The following is a 15,467-nucleotide window of genomic DNA, read 5'->3' as shown; positions in this document are numbered from 1 at the left end:
AAAAACTTTTCTGAGGTGATTTTGTTGTTCAGAATAGGTGCTAAATGCTGAATAAATTTAAATGTGATGAGATGTATTCTTATGTCACTCAGGTTTGTATTCTAAAATAATAGATTATTCTTCTTTGCAGCTTCCTGAAATACATTATGATACAACATTCCACAAATATTAGCTCTGTCATTTAAAGACGTCAGTGTTGTCATGACAATTTAAACCCAAACTGATACATTTTATACAATCTATAGACTTTTTTTTTGGACAAATTTTTCAAGCAGATGCACTTTTATTAGCTTATATGGAAGTAACTCCAGCTATGATTGCGTTAGCAAGGAAACAGGAAAAGCAGAAGTTCAATAGTTGCATACAAATTGAAGCAAGAAAATAAGCAGAAAAGAAACAGTACAAAAAAGCTGAAAATAACCCACACTGGAACTACACAGGTATCTTTTGTTCCTCTGCTAATTGTGTTTAATAGAATTTCCAATTTCATCCACAAATTTCAAAGGAAATTTGAAGTGGGGGAAAAAGTATACTTGAGGTATTATACAGGTATAATCTCGATCATTGGGAGTTCTGTCTCATAGGTTTCCTTTCAGTATCACAATGATATGAAATTCTTTAGCAGGGCTTTTTATTTGAAGGAGCCACCCAAAAAGCAAGTAGTAGCAGCAGAGGGAGCAATAAGAGACACAATGTGCAGCACACTCGAGATGGAGTGTGTAGGGAGCCCCTATATAAGACTGCAGGGGTTTTACTGTGGAATAAGAAAAAAAGAATTTATTTAAAATAAAGCTAAGAGATATGGTTCCAGTGGCCTGAGCATAGGTTGGCAGAAAAATTAGGCTGACCCTGTAGTATACCTTGCACAGATTTGCAAGAGTTACTTCAGGAAGTAGCCCCATGCCATGGTGTCTGATGGCTTCACTAACATAGCAAATTAAAAAGGGCTTCAATTATTTAGTAAACAGAACGTTATATAATGAAATAATTCATGTAATTTATTCATATTATTCATGGTAATTATCATGATAAGGATTTAATCAGAAAATACAACACTGTAATTTTTCCCCCTCTCAAATCATTCTAATTTATGCATAGTCAGATGCTGATTTCTTTCTAAACTCCTGTGCTGAATGGTTAGAGATCTCACCCCTTTTCCTGGGTTTTAGCCACATTTGCACTGTATTTGAGCTGTCCAAATGAAAGCCCAGAGGGCTCCTGTGAGAAGTTTGGATGCCTTCCCTGACTGCTGTTTAAATGTTTGTGTATTACAGGCCTCTCTCAGCCAGGGCAAGCACAATTGTGATTCTTCTGTGTTGGTGAAATGAAAACTGCATCGTGGTTGTGGAAAATCAGATGGATGGTAGCAATGACATAGTTGCACAATTATGCTGTGAGATGTGGGAGGCCATGTCATTTTGCCTCGTGCTAAGAGTCCTAAAGATGCCTTTGTGTCCTCTGGTTAATCAGTGCTTGCCTAAAGAGAAGGGAAGGCTGGAAAAAAAGAGGATGTATATGAAGGAAGAATGTGGGAGATAAGCCCAGAATAAAGCAAAGTGAAGTAGGAAAAAGAAGACTGGGGATTGTAGAGGTGATCTGTCTTATGAAAATATCAATTTAGCACAGCTCTGGGCTTTAATCAGTCTGGTAGGAACAAGGACTTCAGGTGCATTTCCTTTCTTAGCTTTAGGTAATTCAGTGATGTGTTGGAGGACATCCCAACTTTAAACTAATAGATCAGAATGACTTCCTGCATCTTTCTGATCTCTGTGCAGCACCTGAGCAGCAAGGGCAATACCAAACTATATCAATCATGGCAAGAGAACTAAATGCACAACATACAAAAGCATTGGCTTTCATGGTTGGCAGGTGTGATGCTGCACCTATGATTCAGAGCAGCAGCTTTCCAGCAACTCTAATACATCAGCATAGTTCCTTCTTTGGATGTGTACTAGCTCTGTCTTTTGTATGGAAGAATATATGTATGAAAGAAATTGGTTTTTAAATGATTACTTGCTTTCCTTCTGGCATTTTAGAGAATGATTTCTTCTTATTTATTCAATTCCCTTTTAACTTCTTTTTGAGAGATTTAGTTATAGCCAAGTAATACAATTGGCAGAACTCACTGGGCACCTTGTTGTACAAATAGAAGTATAAATATTTTAAAAGAGGAATGGAGCACCTCTCCTATGAAGACAGGCTTAGGGAAGTTGAGGTTGTTTAGCCTGGAGAAGAGAAGGCTCCAGGGAGACCTTATAACACTTCCAGTACGTAAAGGGGGACTAGAAATCACACAGGCAGATACAACAGGGGTTAATGGCCCCAAACAGAAAGAGGGTAGATTTAGTTTATTTATTTGGGAGAAATTCCTTACTTTGAGGGAAATCAGGCACTGGGACAGGTTGCCAGTGAAGTTGTAGATGCCCCATCCCTGGAGCGTCTAAGACCAGACTGGATGGGGCCCTGAGCAGCTTGGCTTAGAGGAAGGTATCTCTTCAAAGTCTCTTTCAAACTAAACTATTGTATTGGTTCCATGATCTGTTGGTCATGACTGTGCCAGAACAAACAAAATCTGGATTTTAGACAGCGCCTACTATATAAAAGTTTGCTACTTTCTGTGTAAGAATGTTGCTTTGGATCCCAGATATCATGTTGTATTCAGCAATTTATCCATCTTGAAGAGAGGCATCTTCTATCCAGGATGTTTAATAAGATGAATATTTATTCTATCACAAGGGATTCTGTGGAGTATTTTGAAAAGTACTGTTATTTAAAAGAGGTTGTGGAGGTTGTGTGTAACAAACCAGGAATTTCCTTGGCTACTTCTAAGTGCAAGCAGAGCAGAGTAGTAGTGATATTCTCTGCTCCACATGATACTCCTGATAGCCAAAATGTTGTGATTTCCACTCTTCCTTTCCTTTCTAGTCTGCCAGCTGTCATGTTTCCTGTGTATTTCCATTCTCATGGCAGAATTTTGATTTAAATAAAAATCCCAAACTTAATGTTTAGTAATAACAAAATGCTGCTATTCTCCAAGCAGTGCTTCGGCTGCAGGTCTGACTTTACCTTATTAATGCCTTTATGACAGAAAAACAGAGACATGAATTTAGACACCCAAACCACTACATTTTTTTTTTTAAATCTCAGAAATCTTCTTTTTCTGTTAAATGTAGAATTACAGCAAGGCAGAAGAAGAATGGAGTTAAACTCTTGAACTGTTGATTTTAGTCTGCAGTGGCTTCCAGTAGGAAATGCACATAAGCAGCTAAGTGTATTATAGCTGAATAAAGTAATATTAAGAAGGCTCCTCCTCAATTGTTTGATAAGAAGAATACTGAACATATTTAAAACAAGGTTTTGGTCTGTGTTAGAGGACTGCAGTATTTGGAAAAAGCAAGAACTTTTGTCATTTTTGGGGAAAGTTAAAAGTCAGTTATGTACTGTGTCCTTTTTTTTTTTTTTAGTATCAGATTATCTACAGAAACTGTGTCTGGGATATTTGGAAGTATTTCTTAATTTGGAGACTGTGCCTCAGTTATGAAGGCATGCCTTCCAAATGCCTCCAGTTAACATTAGTTCTTTTCTAGGGCTACCCTAGTCAGAATCCTAAAATATATTAAGATTTGTTGTGGCATGCAACAGGTGCACTCAGAAAGACTTAGTATTGAAGGCAAAGACTGTTTTCTTCCCAAAATGGCTTAGTCCTGTTCCCTTGGTAAGAATAAGTGTTGAAATATTTTCACAGAATGTGAATATGAAGTGCAGAGTCACGATCTAGTTATTTCACAAAAGATGATTTAATGCTAGTTGTAAAAGGAGAGGAGGAGGAGACAGGAGAGGATAAAATATGTTTTAAAAATTATATATGAAATTTGCATCTATTTAAAGATAGCCAAAGTTATGCCAAGATAATACTGAAATACCTAACCTTTAATTTGAAATGGAATATAGTAATATACTCTTCTCACTGCTGTCACATATCTATATTTTAATATCTGTGTATGACTGCTCTCAGGAGAGGTACCTGATTATTCCATCTGCAGCAGATGCCATATGAAAAGAAGAAATGCTACTGCTTGTGTACTTTATGCTTTTTTCAAGGAAGGAAGCTCTTTTTCAAAGAGCTAAGAATTTTTTCTTGCTACTTTACAAATAAGTGCAATTTTTCTGCATATCTTTTCAGCTCATGGAGAAAACAGACAGAGAGTACTACACTCTGGATGACATGTTTGTTTCCAAAGCAGCCAAGAGAGCACGCAGTGGGGAAGAGGAGGAAGTACAAAGAAGAAAAGCAATCCGTGAGCACCAGCAACTCGCTGCATGCATGGAAAAGTGCCCCTACTGCTTTGATAGCAGTGAACTTTCTAAACATCTTATTATTGCAATTGGCAGCAAGGTAAGAAAATAGCAATTTAACACAAGCATGGAAATAAAAGAGAAATTATGCCAGAGTGTTTAAAATTAGAAATGAAATTGCTTCTATGGAAGGATTTATTGTTCTGCATCTTACTTTCCTTGCTCTTTCAGTTGATTCTGCAACTTCATCAAGGGTGAGGAGGAAAAAGATATAAATCTGTCATGAATTTTAAAGCTAATCTTTGATGTCAGGACTTCACATTTGTAGAAGACAAGAGTAATAGTGAAAGATCTCTGTGCAGAGATTAGACTGTCGGTGGATTTGTGGAAGATTAAATCACACTTCAGGAAATTTGAACTGGTGAAGAACTGTGTCTTGATATCAAAGAAAACTAGGTGGAGAATTCAATTTTTATGCTTAGAATCCTTTGAAATAGACAGAAGTTTGGTTTGGAAACCTTTCTTGTTCTGTTAATGCTTTTGAAAATTGCATAAATATTTGGATTTATAACATCTGAAATACTTCAATATAGCCTTTTTTGTAGTTTTTTTACTACAGTTTTTCTTTATCAGTGATGTTTTCATTTGATCTGAAACTCTTTATAGGTAAAGAGTTACACAGCTGGTACAGGTATACAGAGTTATACAGCTGAGAGGTATACAGCTGATACAGTGCTGTGTTTTGGATTTAGGAAGACTGTAATGTTAATAAGACACTGATGTTTTCAGTTGTTGCTAAGTAGTGCTCAGGGACTCTTCTGCTTCTCGTACTGCCCTGCCAGTGAGCAGGTGGGGAGGGCACAAGGAGTTGGGAGGGGACATGGCCAGGACAGCTGACCCTAACTGACCTTAGGGATGTTCCAGACCATATGACATCATGCTCAGTCAATAAATTCAGGGTCAAGTTGGCCAGGGGCCAGTTCAGTGGCTGAGCAATAGTTGGTGGGTGGTGAACAATTGCACTGTGCATTGCTTGGTTTGTACCTTGTTGTTACTATCATCATCATTATTTAATTTTCTGTCCTTTTAAACTGCCTTTATCTCAACCCACAAATTCTACTTTTTTTCTTGATTCTCTCCCTCTGTCCCACTGGGAACAGGGAGTGAGTGAACAACTGTGTGATGTCTAGTTGCCTGCCAGGTTATACCATGACAAGGAATATGCATAATAGCTATATATCTATATCTATATCTGTATATCTATATCTATATATATCTATATCTATATCCCTCTGCATATTATTAAAAATGCATAAAGCCATATATCTGTATTAAAAATACTGGAGTGCACTAAATAGTGTGAATTCATAGCAGCTATGATACCAGTTGGTTTATAAGGGTGATAATACGGGTGGAACTGCTCTCAGGATACTGGTTTGATTGATTTACTGGTAGATAATGGGCCCTTTTAAAAAGTACTAAAGTTGCTAATACTTTTCTGTAGTCAGTAGCTAATGGCTTCTGTTGGTTTGAATTTAGCAAATGATGAATTTCTTAACTTCAGCAATGGGAAGGTTTTTAATGCTGGAAAACTGGGCACTTGAGTTTTTGTTTGCTTTTCCTAGGTGTACTTGTCTCTACCAAGCAGCCAGTCCCTTACTGAAGGTCACTGCCTGATAGCCCCTCTACAGCACCATACTGCAGCCACTCTTTTGGATGAAGACATCTGGGAAGAAATCCAGGTCTGCTCAGAAACTGTCTCCTGTTCTAACCCTTTTGTAAAATAATTTTGTTGTGGATAATAGCATCCTTGTCATAAGCACATATTTTCATAATTTGCAGTCTGGCAGGTCTGTTCTGATTCCACTTAGGGGCAGAACCTTCTGACATTGTGGATGAAAATTAGTGGTCAAATATTAACAGGAAAGAGAGGCAGGGTAAGTACCGAAGCAAATTTTATGAGCACTAGAAGAAGTTTCCTGGAATGCTGCAGAATGTGCGTCCTTGGAGATCTATGAAACCATGTCAGAGGAATGTCTATTGGAAATGAAGAAGGTACAGCTGATCCCTTACAGAAAATAGAATAACTGACTTCATAGGATTTTCTTGGGAGTGCAAAGGAAAAGAAAAGAATTGTCAGAGCAGGCAGATCACTTAAAATTAAATACAAATATGTTGTTTACATATCTTCAGTTTTTAATCTGTTTTTGGGTGGATATTAGTTAAGAGAGAAATACCTTACTCTTAAAATAAATGAGATCCCTGTTCAAATCCAACTTTCTGTCCTTTTTGAAAAGAATTATTGAAATAAAGCACCAAGCATGATGGGTTGTGCTTTCCAAGTCTCTTATGAAGACATTTTGAAGATGTGGAGTTCTGTTTTCTTTGGAGATGGTAAATCAAGGGAGGGATGTAACAAGCTTCTGCCTAAGAGAATGACTATGTTTGTCAATCCCCTATTCTGCTATCAGGATTATTACAAGGGGAAAACAATTTGCCACCTCTTATATTGAAATATTGGAGACTATATCAGACTAGAGAAAGGTTTCATTGTTGTAGCTGCGAGATTTAGAGACTTAAAACCAGCATAATTTATAAGTTTGTAATAATTTAAATAATGTTGGTCTTGCCTCAAGTCTGGCAGATGGATTCTCTGACTTTTCAAATTTGCCCCCACATTGATTCTCATGTCTGATGTTGTTTCATATAGTAAATTATGCTCCCTTCCAGCCAGAAAGAAAGGGAGTTCTCTTACATATGACAGAAATGCCTAGGAAAGTTGGATAAGAAACAAATAAGTGCAACAAGTAGGGTCAGGAGGAACAAAAGAGCATGCGAAAAAGTGATAAATATGTTTATCCTCGATCTTCTGTTTACCCCAAGCTCTTAACTAAACAATTACGATTTTTTAAATTGTATGAGAAAGAAAATAGGATAATGAAAAGATAAGCAAATGCAGTCCCTGTATTCAACACTAGTGTTTTACTTGTTAGAAAAGGCATGTAGTTGATAAAACCATTATCCTTTGATCCTGTGAATATATTCATAGAGAGAATATAGATATTCTGAGATATTTCTTTGCAGCGAAGTATTTTGGAAAGTGATGGATACATGATTATTTTCTTTCCCCAACATATATGTGCTACAGAAGAAGGAGTCTGGAAAACACCAGCAAGAGTATAAGCAGACAGTCAATGACTGAAGTAACTTTCTGATGCAAGAGACATATTTTTTATTACTGTTGAAGGGCAGAAAAATTGAGTATTCACAAAAAGTTGTGTGAAGTATGTGTTTTAGCTATTTTTGCTGTTTGGGTTTTTTTAGGATATATTGGACTAAAGCAAAAAGAGTTCCTTTATGCTGTATGCCTTCAAGCTCTTGAATTTAATGTATTGTGTAGTTTTGACACCGATGTGCTCACTTGCCAAAGCAAATATGCATGGAATATTTTTAATATGAAAAGATACAAATCTTTACACATCCAGTGTTGACTGAACTGTTGCATGTATTAATGTTGTGTGCACCCAAGCATAGGCCAAGCCTTCTTATTTCCCCTTATGGATGGTTTTCTCCTTTCCAGTGCTAATTATTCTTGATGCTTTGGCCTGCTCAGAATTTGGAGGAAAAGTCCAATGTATTTAAAAACAAGAAAATCCAGCTGGGGAAAGTTAGCTAACATCTGCTGGTATTCGAGGTTTTTTGGTGGATTTTGCATTTCAGTTAACACTGCAGGGTAGCAGCTGTAAGTCGTAGTATTTGTCAGCCTTTGGTGTCTCACCACATTGCTTGCTTCAGTGTGTTTCTGAAGTGGAGTTCTGGTGGCTGGAGTGACAAGGAGAAGACAAAAAGTTGTTAATCCAGAGTAGCCTGTCACTCTGTGCTGTAGAGGCCCATATCACTCATGGCACACTGGGCAGTGTCTTCTGGCTGTAATTCATCAGTTGCTTTAGGGGAATGATGGCAGCATTCTTCTGTCACTGCATGGAGAAGCTCATTAGTGAGGAAAAATTCAGGGCACAAGGGCCTGCTTTGAAGAGCTTAAATGCCCAGTTTAGATATATATTTGGCCATGTTTCTTAGACTTTTAGTTTGATTTATACTGAACAAGATGGCAAAAGGATGGAGAGTTCAATTTCTAGTCCCATTGCATTAAAAACCTGGTAGTGATTGGCTTTCCTTCTTTTTTACTTCAGTACTTTATTTTTACAGTAAATTATGATGTTGCTGATGTGTATTTGTTTATGTATGTTTGAGTCATCATTCTCCATTTACATTAAGATAAGGAATCTTAAACCTTTGGCTGGGATTTGCCTTTTAATGGTGCTGTTTCTACTTCTGAGCATTGTTAATTGGGAAAAAATAACAGTGCAACAAGGACTACCTATGAATTATGTGAGTCTTAGGGCTATGATACCTTGGTCTATGAGGATCCTACAGTTTCAGTGATTTCTTGACTTACACTGGAAATGGTATAAAAGCACACATAAGACAAAAATCTTCATTTTTAAAAAGCATTTTTCAAGATCTTGAGAAACTTTCAGAAACATTCACCCTATGAGAAAGTTAGATCTTTTGTGCACTTGAAAATGAGTTTGAATGACTCTTAGAAATCATCCCTTGTTCTTGATAATGTGTTCATCATCTGAACATTGTAAGCTGTAGAATGATGCTTTTGCATATCGTGGATGCAAATGCCAGCTGTCAAGAGCCAGGGAGCAGCCAGAGCCAGCTGCTCTGCAGGAACCAAGTCAGGGGCTCAAGGCAATGGGCAAGGCAGTTAGGGGAGGTCATCTCATGACAGGACACGCTCCCATGGTACCAGGCCAGGAGTGTTCCTGTGCTAGTAGGCAAGGTCCTCCATGGCCCCGTGATGGCCAGGCAGGTTTACAGTGAGGACTTAGGTCTGAGATGAAGTCAGGGCCAAGAACTGCCAGGTACCTGCACAAGCATTCCTGAAATGGCTCAGGCAAGAACCAGAAGAGACAGCCTGGACTTAATTGCAGCTCCTGAGTGACTGGGGGCCAGGTCCACACTTCTCACCTCTTTAATAACTCTTTAATACCCCTTCTCTTTCTGCTGGACCTAATCCAGTTCACAACTGAAGTGCATCAGAGCTTCCCACCTACATAGGCAGCCAGAGACCCAGCAGGTAGGGCCCAGCCCCTGCAGTGCCTCTTGGCTGTGTGCAGGACCCTGACACTGGAGCTATCGGAATTGTTACCTGAAATACACTTTGAGTGGGTGCAGCACCTCCTCCCTCTGACAGGGAGCTGGAAAATGTAGCTTGAGTCCACACATAGTGAGTATTACATTTGGTTTGCTTCCATACTGTGAAGATGGTGGATCTATTTTTTGAGGCAATTATTAGTATTTTACTTAAAGATCAAGCATGCCTAGTGAAAATACTTTCATTTTTAAATTTTTTTTTGTTGAACTGTATAATTGGAAGGAGTAGTAAAAGCGTAATCGTAACTATAGTCTGTAAAAGCCAGGTCATTACCTTCTTAGGAATTGCAAGCTTGGGACCTACTATTAAAGCCATGTTGTTTTATGGAGCACTACAGTTAAGAAGTTAGAAGTTCAACATGGTTTCAGTTTCAGCTATAAAAATATGTGATATTTATTAAAACTAAGCTTGTAGTGTTAATTATATTGCGTGTTTCAAAATAGTTTCCTAGGCTTCTGATGTTTTTATCATAGGAAATATAGTTAATCTTAAATTAGTAAATAATAAAGAATAAATAATTTTCCTAGTATGATTGTTATTGTTTTCCATTTTATTGTTAGTTTATTACAAATATAATAAGCTAGTGAAATAGTACATTCTATCTGAAAGTTCTGCAAAGTCAGTTTAAATAACACTTTTTTTTTTCCCTTTAAACAGATGTTCCGAAATGCATTGGTGAGAATGTTTGAAGCTAAAGACTTGGACTGTGTGTTCCTAGAAACAAACATGAGTATGAAGAAGAGGTATCATATGGTATATGAATGCATTCCTCTTCCAAAAGAAGTAGGAGATATGGCTCCAATCTACTTCAAGGTACATAAAAATGTTTTTTTTATGAAGTAATTGGAATGATTATATCATAATTCATCTATTTCTGAAAACAAAATTATATTCAAGTGCTGTTTTTGAAAATATATGTTCTTTGATCCTTCTTCTGGACCATTCTTTGCTAATATTCCTTGATCTTAAAATAAGCAGTGTGAAATAATTCAGTTTTTCAAGTAATCAATGGAAGAGTTTTTTTTCAAGTAGTCAGTGGAAGAGCTGTTTTTCACTTAGCATTTCTCCCAAGTCTCACTGCACTGAAAATACTAGAAGATGAGAGAATTGTAGCCTCTTGAAGTGCTTTAAGGATTGCAGTACTTCTTACTTGAGTCTTGTACTATAAACTTAAAGCACAATATTTGTGACTTGGCAAGCATTAAATGAGAAAATAATGTCACCTATTTTAAGAAATACCAATGTAGATAGTATTTCATCTCCATTTTATTTCAGTAAGCCCAAATTTTACATGTGTCTTAAGCCTCTGATGAACATTCTACAGCAGGATAAATATTTCTTCTACAGCTTTTCTGGTCTCTTTACCCTGACCTTTTCAGGGTAGCTTCTGCCTGGAACTGTCCTTTCAGCTTTCAGCAACTGACTCATTATTTGCCCTTCATAAGTAAATTATTTTATTTGATTTTTGAAATACTATTTATGCTTTCTGGAAATAATGTGATTAGGTTTTGATGAAGTGGGGCAGCAGTATGGTGAACAACAATAGAGTAACTTTTACCACATTTGAAACCTTTCACCTGTCAGATCTGACTGCTGTGCTTCAGGTGCTGGTATAACTTGTGTTTTCTTTGAATACTCAAGGAAAGAGAAGGAACAAGATTTAATGCAATGTCATTTATTTTGGAAGTATCTACCATTAAAATGCACTTCAAATGAAATTTAAAGGTACCTACCCTACAATATACCCAGTTCCATACTATGGGGAGTATAGAGTCAGCTGTGGGTTTTTAAGGACAATCATCCTTCTAAGCTGGATTCTTCTCTTAGTGTTTAAAATAGAAAAAGGCTAATTTAGTGTAATGAATTCATAAGAGGTTTTGTATGGGGTAAGTAAAAAGAGAATGTGACCTTTTCTTTGAAACTTGTGTCAAGCAAAACTCAAATTAAAATAAAGAAACAGAGGATCTCAATTGGGTGGATCTGAAGATACTATATAATGTCTTTATAAAATAGCTTGTGGAAATGAGACAAGTTACCAAAAATAAAGTTACTTTGTTAAGAAGTATTGTTACTTGCCCTACTGCAATGTACTTCACTACAGTTAGTTCTTTATTTGCTGTATGAAGGACTGTTTTCACCTTTAGATGAAATAATTTTACAGAAAGCTATAATGGAGTCTGATGAAGAGTGGTCCATGAACAAGAAGTTAATTGATCTTTCTTCAAAAGACATTCGGAAATCTGTAAGTAATGAAGTGTTTTGTATCCTGAATTTACCATTAAATTCTTCTAACATTTTTCCATTATTAACTGTTTCAAAGAGAGAAGAAAGGGACCACAATTAGATTAGTGCATCAGAGGATGGCATAGGTATGAGGAGAATTACCAGTCTGCACTCTTAACATTAGGGAAGAGACATTAGGGAAAAGATTCCCATTTATTTCAACAATTGGTGGACTAAGCTGCCAGCATTACTTGAGAACAAAGCTGACACTTTGAGGACATGTACTGGCATAATCTTCTTGATTAACTTTAAGAATTAAGGTAGATCAAAGATTTGCAAATTACTTTCCTGAAACAAATATGATTTGTCCTTTTCATTAACCTAGAACAGCTGTTTGTGTTGCTGAGTTTATGAAATGAAAATATAAATAGCATTATGAATCTTTTTTTTTGTAAAACAAGGGAACAGTACCCTCTCTGTCTCCTGGATACTGAGATGAAACATCTTTATATAAACAAATCTGAAAGGAATAATGCTGGATTGGTTAGCTTCAAAGATTGTTCTGTCATTTTAATATTGAGCTGGAAGATGTGTGTTATATAGCCTTACATTTTTGTGACTATTATATATTTATTGAAGGTAGGCCAGTTTTCAGATTAAGTCAGGACAGTTCTTTACAGTAATACAATGTAGCTGAATTGTTACACAGTTGTGTGATTTTAACATTGTTGGGTAAGAAATGTCTGTAGGCTTCAGAAAGATCGAAGGGTGTGGCTTAGAGACTGAGCTGAGGTTTGGGAATTTAGGGAGTTGTATTGGGAGATGGTGGTACCTGGCTAGAAGGTCAGACATGGCTGAGACATCACCTAGTGGGGGGATTGTGTGCAGAAATTGTGAGAAATAAGACAAAGCTGACTTTTTCTTTAAGGTATCACCTGCCAACCCTTTTTTCCTTATTTAATGATTTTTTAAAGTCCATTTAAAGTGTTAAATGTTTCTTGCTTTGCTACATTGCTCCTCTGTGTTAAGTCTTAATTATTTTTAGAGTCTGTATTTCAAGCAATAGATTGAACACTCCTCCAGAAAGTTGTATGGTTATTTGGACTGTAGCAGAGGAAATGCTTATGAATTGGAAGCTTTGCAAATCTTACCAGTATAGGAATGTCCTCAGCAATTAAAGGAGTGAAAAATAACCTGTTGCAGTGAAACAGCAGAAATTATTTGCAGTACTGTAGCAATAAATGGATCCACTTCTGTTAGACTGGAGGGTCTTTGTTGTGGCAGATATCCAGCATCTCTCCTGCAGGCTGACAGAATTATTGTCTGATTTGGCAAACTAAGGATAATATCTGTCCATTCACATAGAGGGGGTTTCTGGTAATCTGTTGTTCAAAAAGATGTTTCCCCTTCTCCCTGAGAGTCAGTTTTTTTTCAGGGTAAATATTTCCTGTTACCATAGAAATGTTGACCAAAGTCAACATCTTTAATAAATGCAGCTTGCTAGTGGTTATCTTAAAATTTTTGTTAAACTTATGTAATTCATAGATGTGGAGGCAGGGAGGCATTTGCCCACTGTGCACACTGCTGCCTGGTGTCCCCATCTCTTACCTGCTATTCCAGCTGTGGCCTCTGGAGGTTCTGCCATCCAGTCATCCTCTCTTCAGTGTCTTTTTGTCCAGTTGCTGTAAACTGTGCTTTTCCCTTACCTGTTTGCTTTACTTTTTCTCTATTGCAGTTTTATCCTACATGTAGTTGGTTTGAGAAGTAGTTTAAAATAACACATGGTACTATAAAACTGCAAAACCATGTTCAAACTCATTCTCCTCTGGGGAGGTTGACTAAATGCCAGCAATGTTTGTTAAACATCTGAAAACGTGACTTTGCATGTGTAGGTTCCTAAAGGGTTGCCATACTTTTCTGTGGACTTTGGCCTTCAGGGAGGATTTGCTCATGTGATTGAAGATCAACACAGTTTCCCTCATTACTTTGGAAAGGTATTGTTATGTAGAAGATTAATTTACCAATTATAGTCTGTTTTGGAAAATTTAAGTAATTAAAGCAAGATGTTGCCAGAACAATTACTTTGATGTTCCCTATCTGAGTTTATTATCTGTCTTTTCTTGATGAGTCATTGTAACTTGGCTGGTTTAATGAAGTAGATGATTTTTTCACTAGCTGATAGTGAGATTGTGATTCTAAACTGGTGTTTCTTTAAATTTGATCTGAACTGCTGATATTTGAAATGATGGGTATATAATCTTATAGATGGAAGATACTTACATCTACTTAAAAATTTTCATGGCCATAGTATTGATACATAGGTGCACTGGCACCTGCTTGTATAAATTACTGTGCATACACATACAGACAACTACTAAAATCCTCATGTGGTTAAACTGCTACTCATGGTATGTATAGTGTAAAATATATGTACAGGGAGAGCTGTAATAAACTCTTCTTGTCTTTACTATATCACAGAAAACATATTTTAAAGAGTTGGTGTTGCAAAATCATGGGAGAAATTGGGGGAGAAATACAACACTAGAAACAGCACAGTGGGCAGCTTTCTTTCTCTGAACTTACCTTAATCACAAATGCACTAATGCATTAACAGTCTTGTAATGTTAGGATATTTAAGCAGTACATCAACGTGCTGTGCTTACAAGAATTTTGCTGAGGCAACCATCCAACAACTGCAGTTCTATGTTTAAATTGGTATATTTTTCAGAATTTTAAGTTTTAATTAGCACTTGAAGAAAATGGACAATCTCATAATTTGAAAAGACATATTTCTTCATTCCATGATAAGATAGTGTTAAGTAGTATGGTAATTTTGCATTTATCATTATCTATCTTACTTTTACTTGCAAAGGAAATTATTGGTGGCATGCTGGACTTGGAACCACGACTCTGGAGAAAAGGAATCAGACAGAACTTTGAGGAGCAGCGGAAAAAGGTGTTGCAGTTTGCACAGTGGTGGAAACCATATGACTTCACCAAAAAGAAAGAATGAGAACAACCTGAAGTCAAGGACTATATAAGCCATGAATTACCCTAAAGGATACTTCAAATGTTAGGAATAACACCAGTGTGTTATGAGTGGCTAATGTATTTTAAAATATAGGATATTGTTTAATTCCTCATGATCTGTTTCAGTTTTGGACACTGGATCACATGTACCTGCAAGCCTGAAAAACCATATTTGTACAGTGAGTTTACTTTTTCCTTTCTCAGCTGAGCCAGAGGGATAATATCCATGTGGCCATTTGAGTTCTTAAAAATGTAACTTTTGCTTTTGGAGGTTTTATAATATTTGAGACAACTGATTTTTTTTATATTGTATTAAGCCAGTGCTTAATTATCATAGTGAACTTTTGTCAAAAATGGTGTACATTTTAAGAACATTTTGATTAATACAAATACATTGCTACAGAAGTAAATTGTACAGAAAATAGTCTTCTGATTTTGTGTCCTTGTGGTCTTTAAATTGAGGTCATTGCACTAAGACAAACATTCACAAAGAATGTGATTGATAAACCTGCTGTTGCCCCCACACACAAGAATGAATGCAATTTTTTGTACTTTCTTTCAATATGAAGTAGTGTTTTTCAAGCACAAAGGATAATGAGACAGTCCATAGCTGATGGCAAATGACAGCTTTAATACTTACAGTTACTTTTGGTAATAGTGAAAGAAGAATCTCAAGGGAAAATGCTCTCTG

At 36.6% G+C, this 15,467-nt stretch overlaps 1 protein-coding gene across 1 annotated transcript in view; it reads left to right on the top strand.

Moving 5' to 3' along the window:
- CWF19L2 (CWF19 like cell cycle control factor 2) overlaps nt 1-15,173 on the top strand; it is a 60,065-nt gene extending 44,892 nt beyond the window's left edge. Inside the window, exons 13-18 of the mRNA XM_058825277.1 lie at nt 4,184-4,396; nt 5,922-6,038; nt 10,181-10,336; nt 11,685-11,765; nt 13,639-13,740; nt 14,619-15,173. Of these exons, the coding sequence (XP_058681260.1) occupies nt 4,184-4,396; nt 5,922-6,038; nt 10,181-10,336; nt 11,685-11,765; nt 13,639-13,740; nt 14,619-14,759 (810 nt within the window). The 3' untranslated portion in view covers nt 14,760-15,173. The remainder of the gene's footprint in view (nt 1-4,183; nt 4,397-5,921; nt 6,039-10,180; nt 10,337-11,684; nt 11,766-13,638; nt 13,741-14,618) is intronic.
- Nucleotides 15,174-15,467: the final 294 nt, after the last annotated feature.

This window comes from Ammospiza caudacuta, chromosome 2 (genome assembly GCF_027887145.1).
Source record: "Ammospiza caudacuta isolate bAmmCau1 chromosome 2, bAmmCau1.pri, whole genome shotgun sequence".
Lineage (NCBI taxonomy): Eukaryota > Metazoa > Chordata > Aves > Passeriformes > Passerellidae > Ammospiza > Ammospiza caudacuta.
Note: the sequence above shows the minus strand (reverse complement) of the source record. Positions and strands in the feature narration are given on the sequence as shown.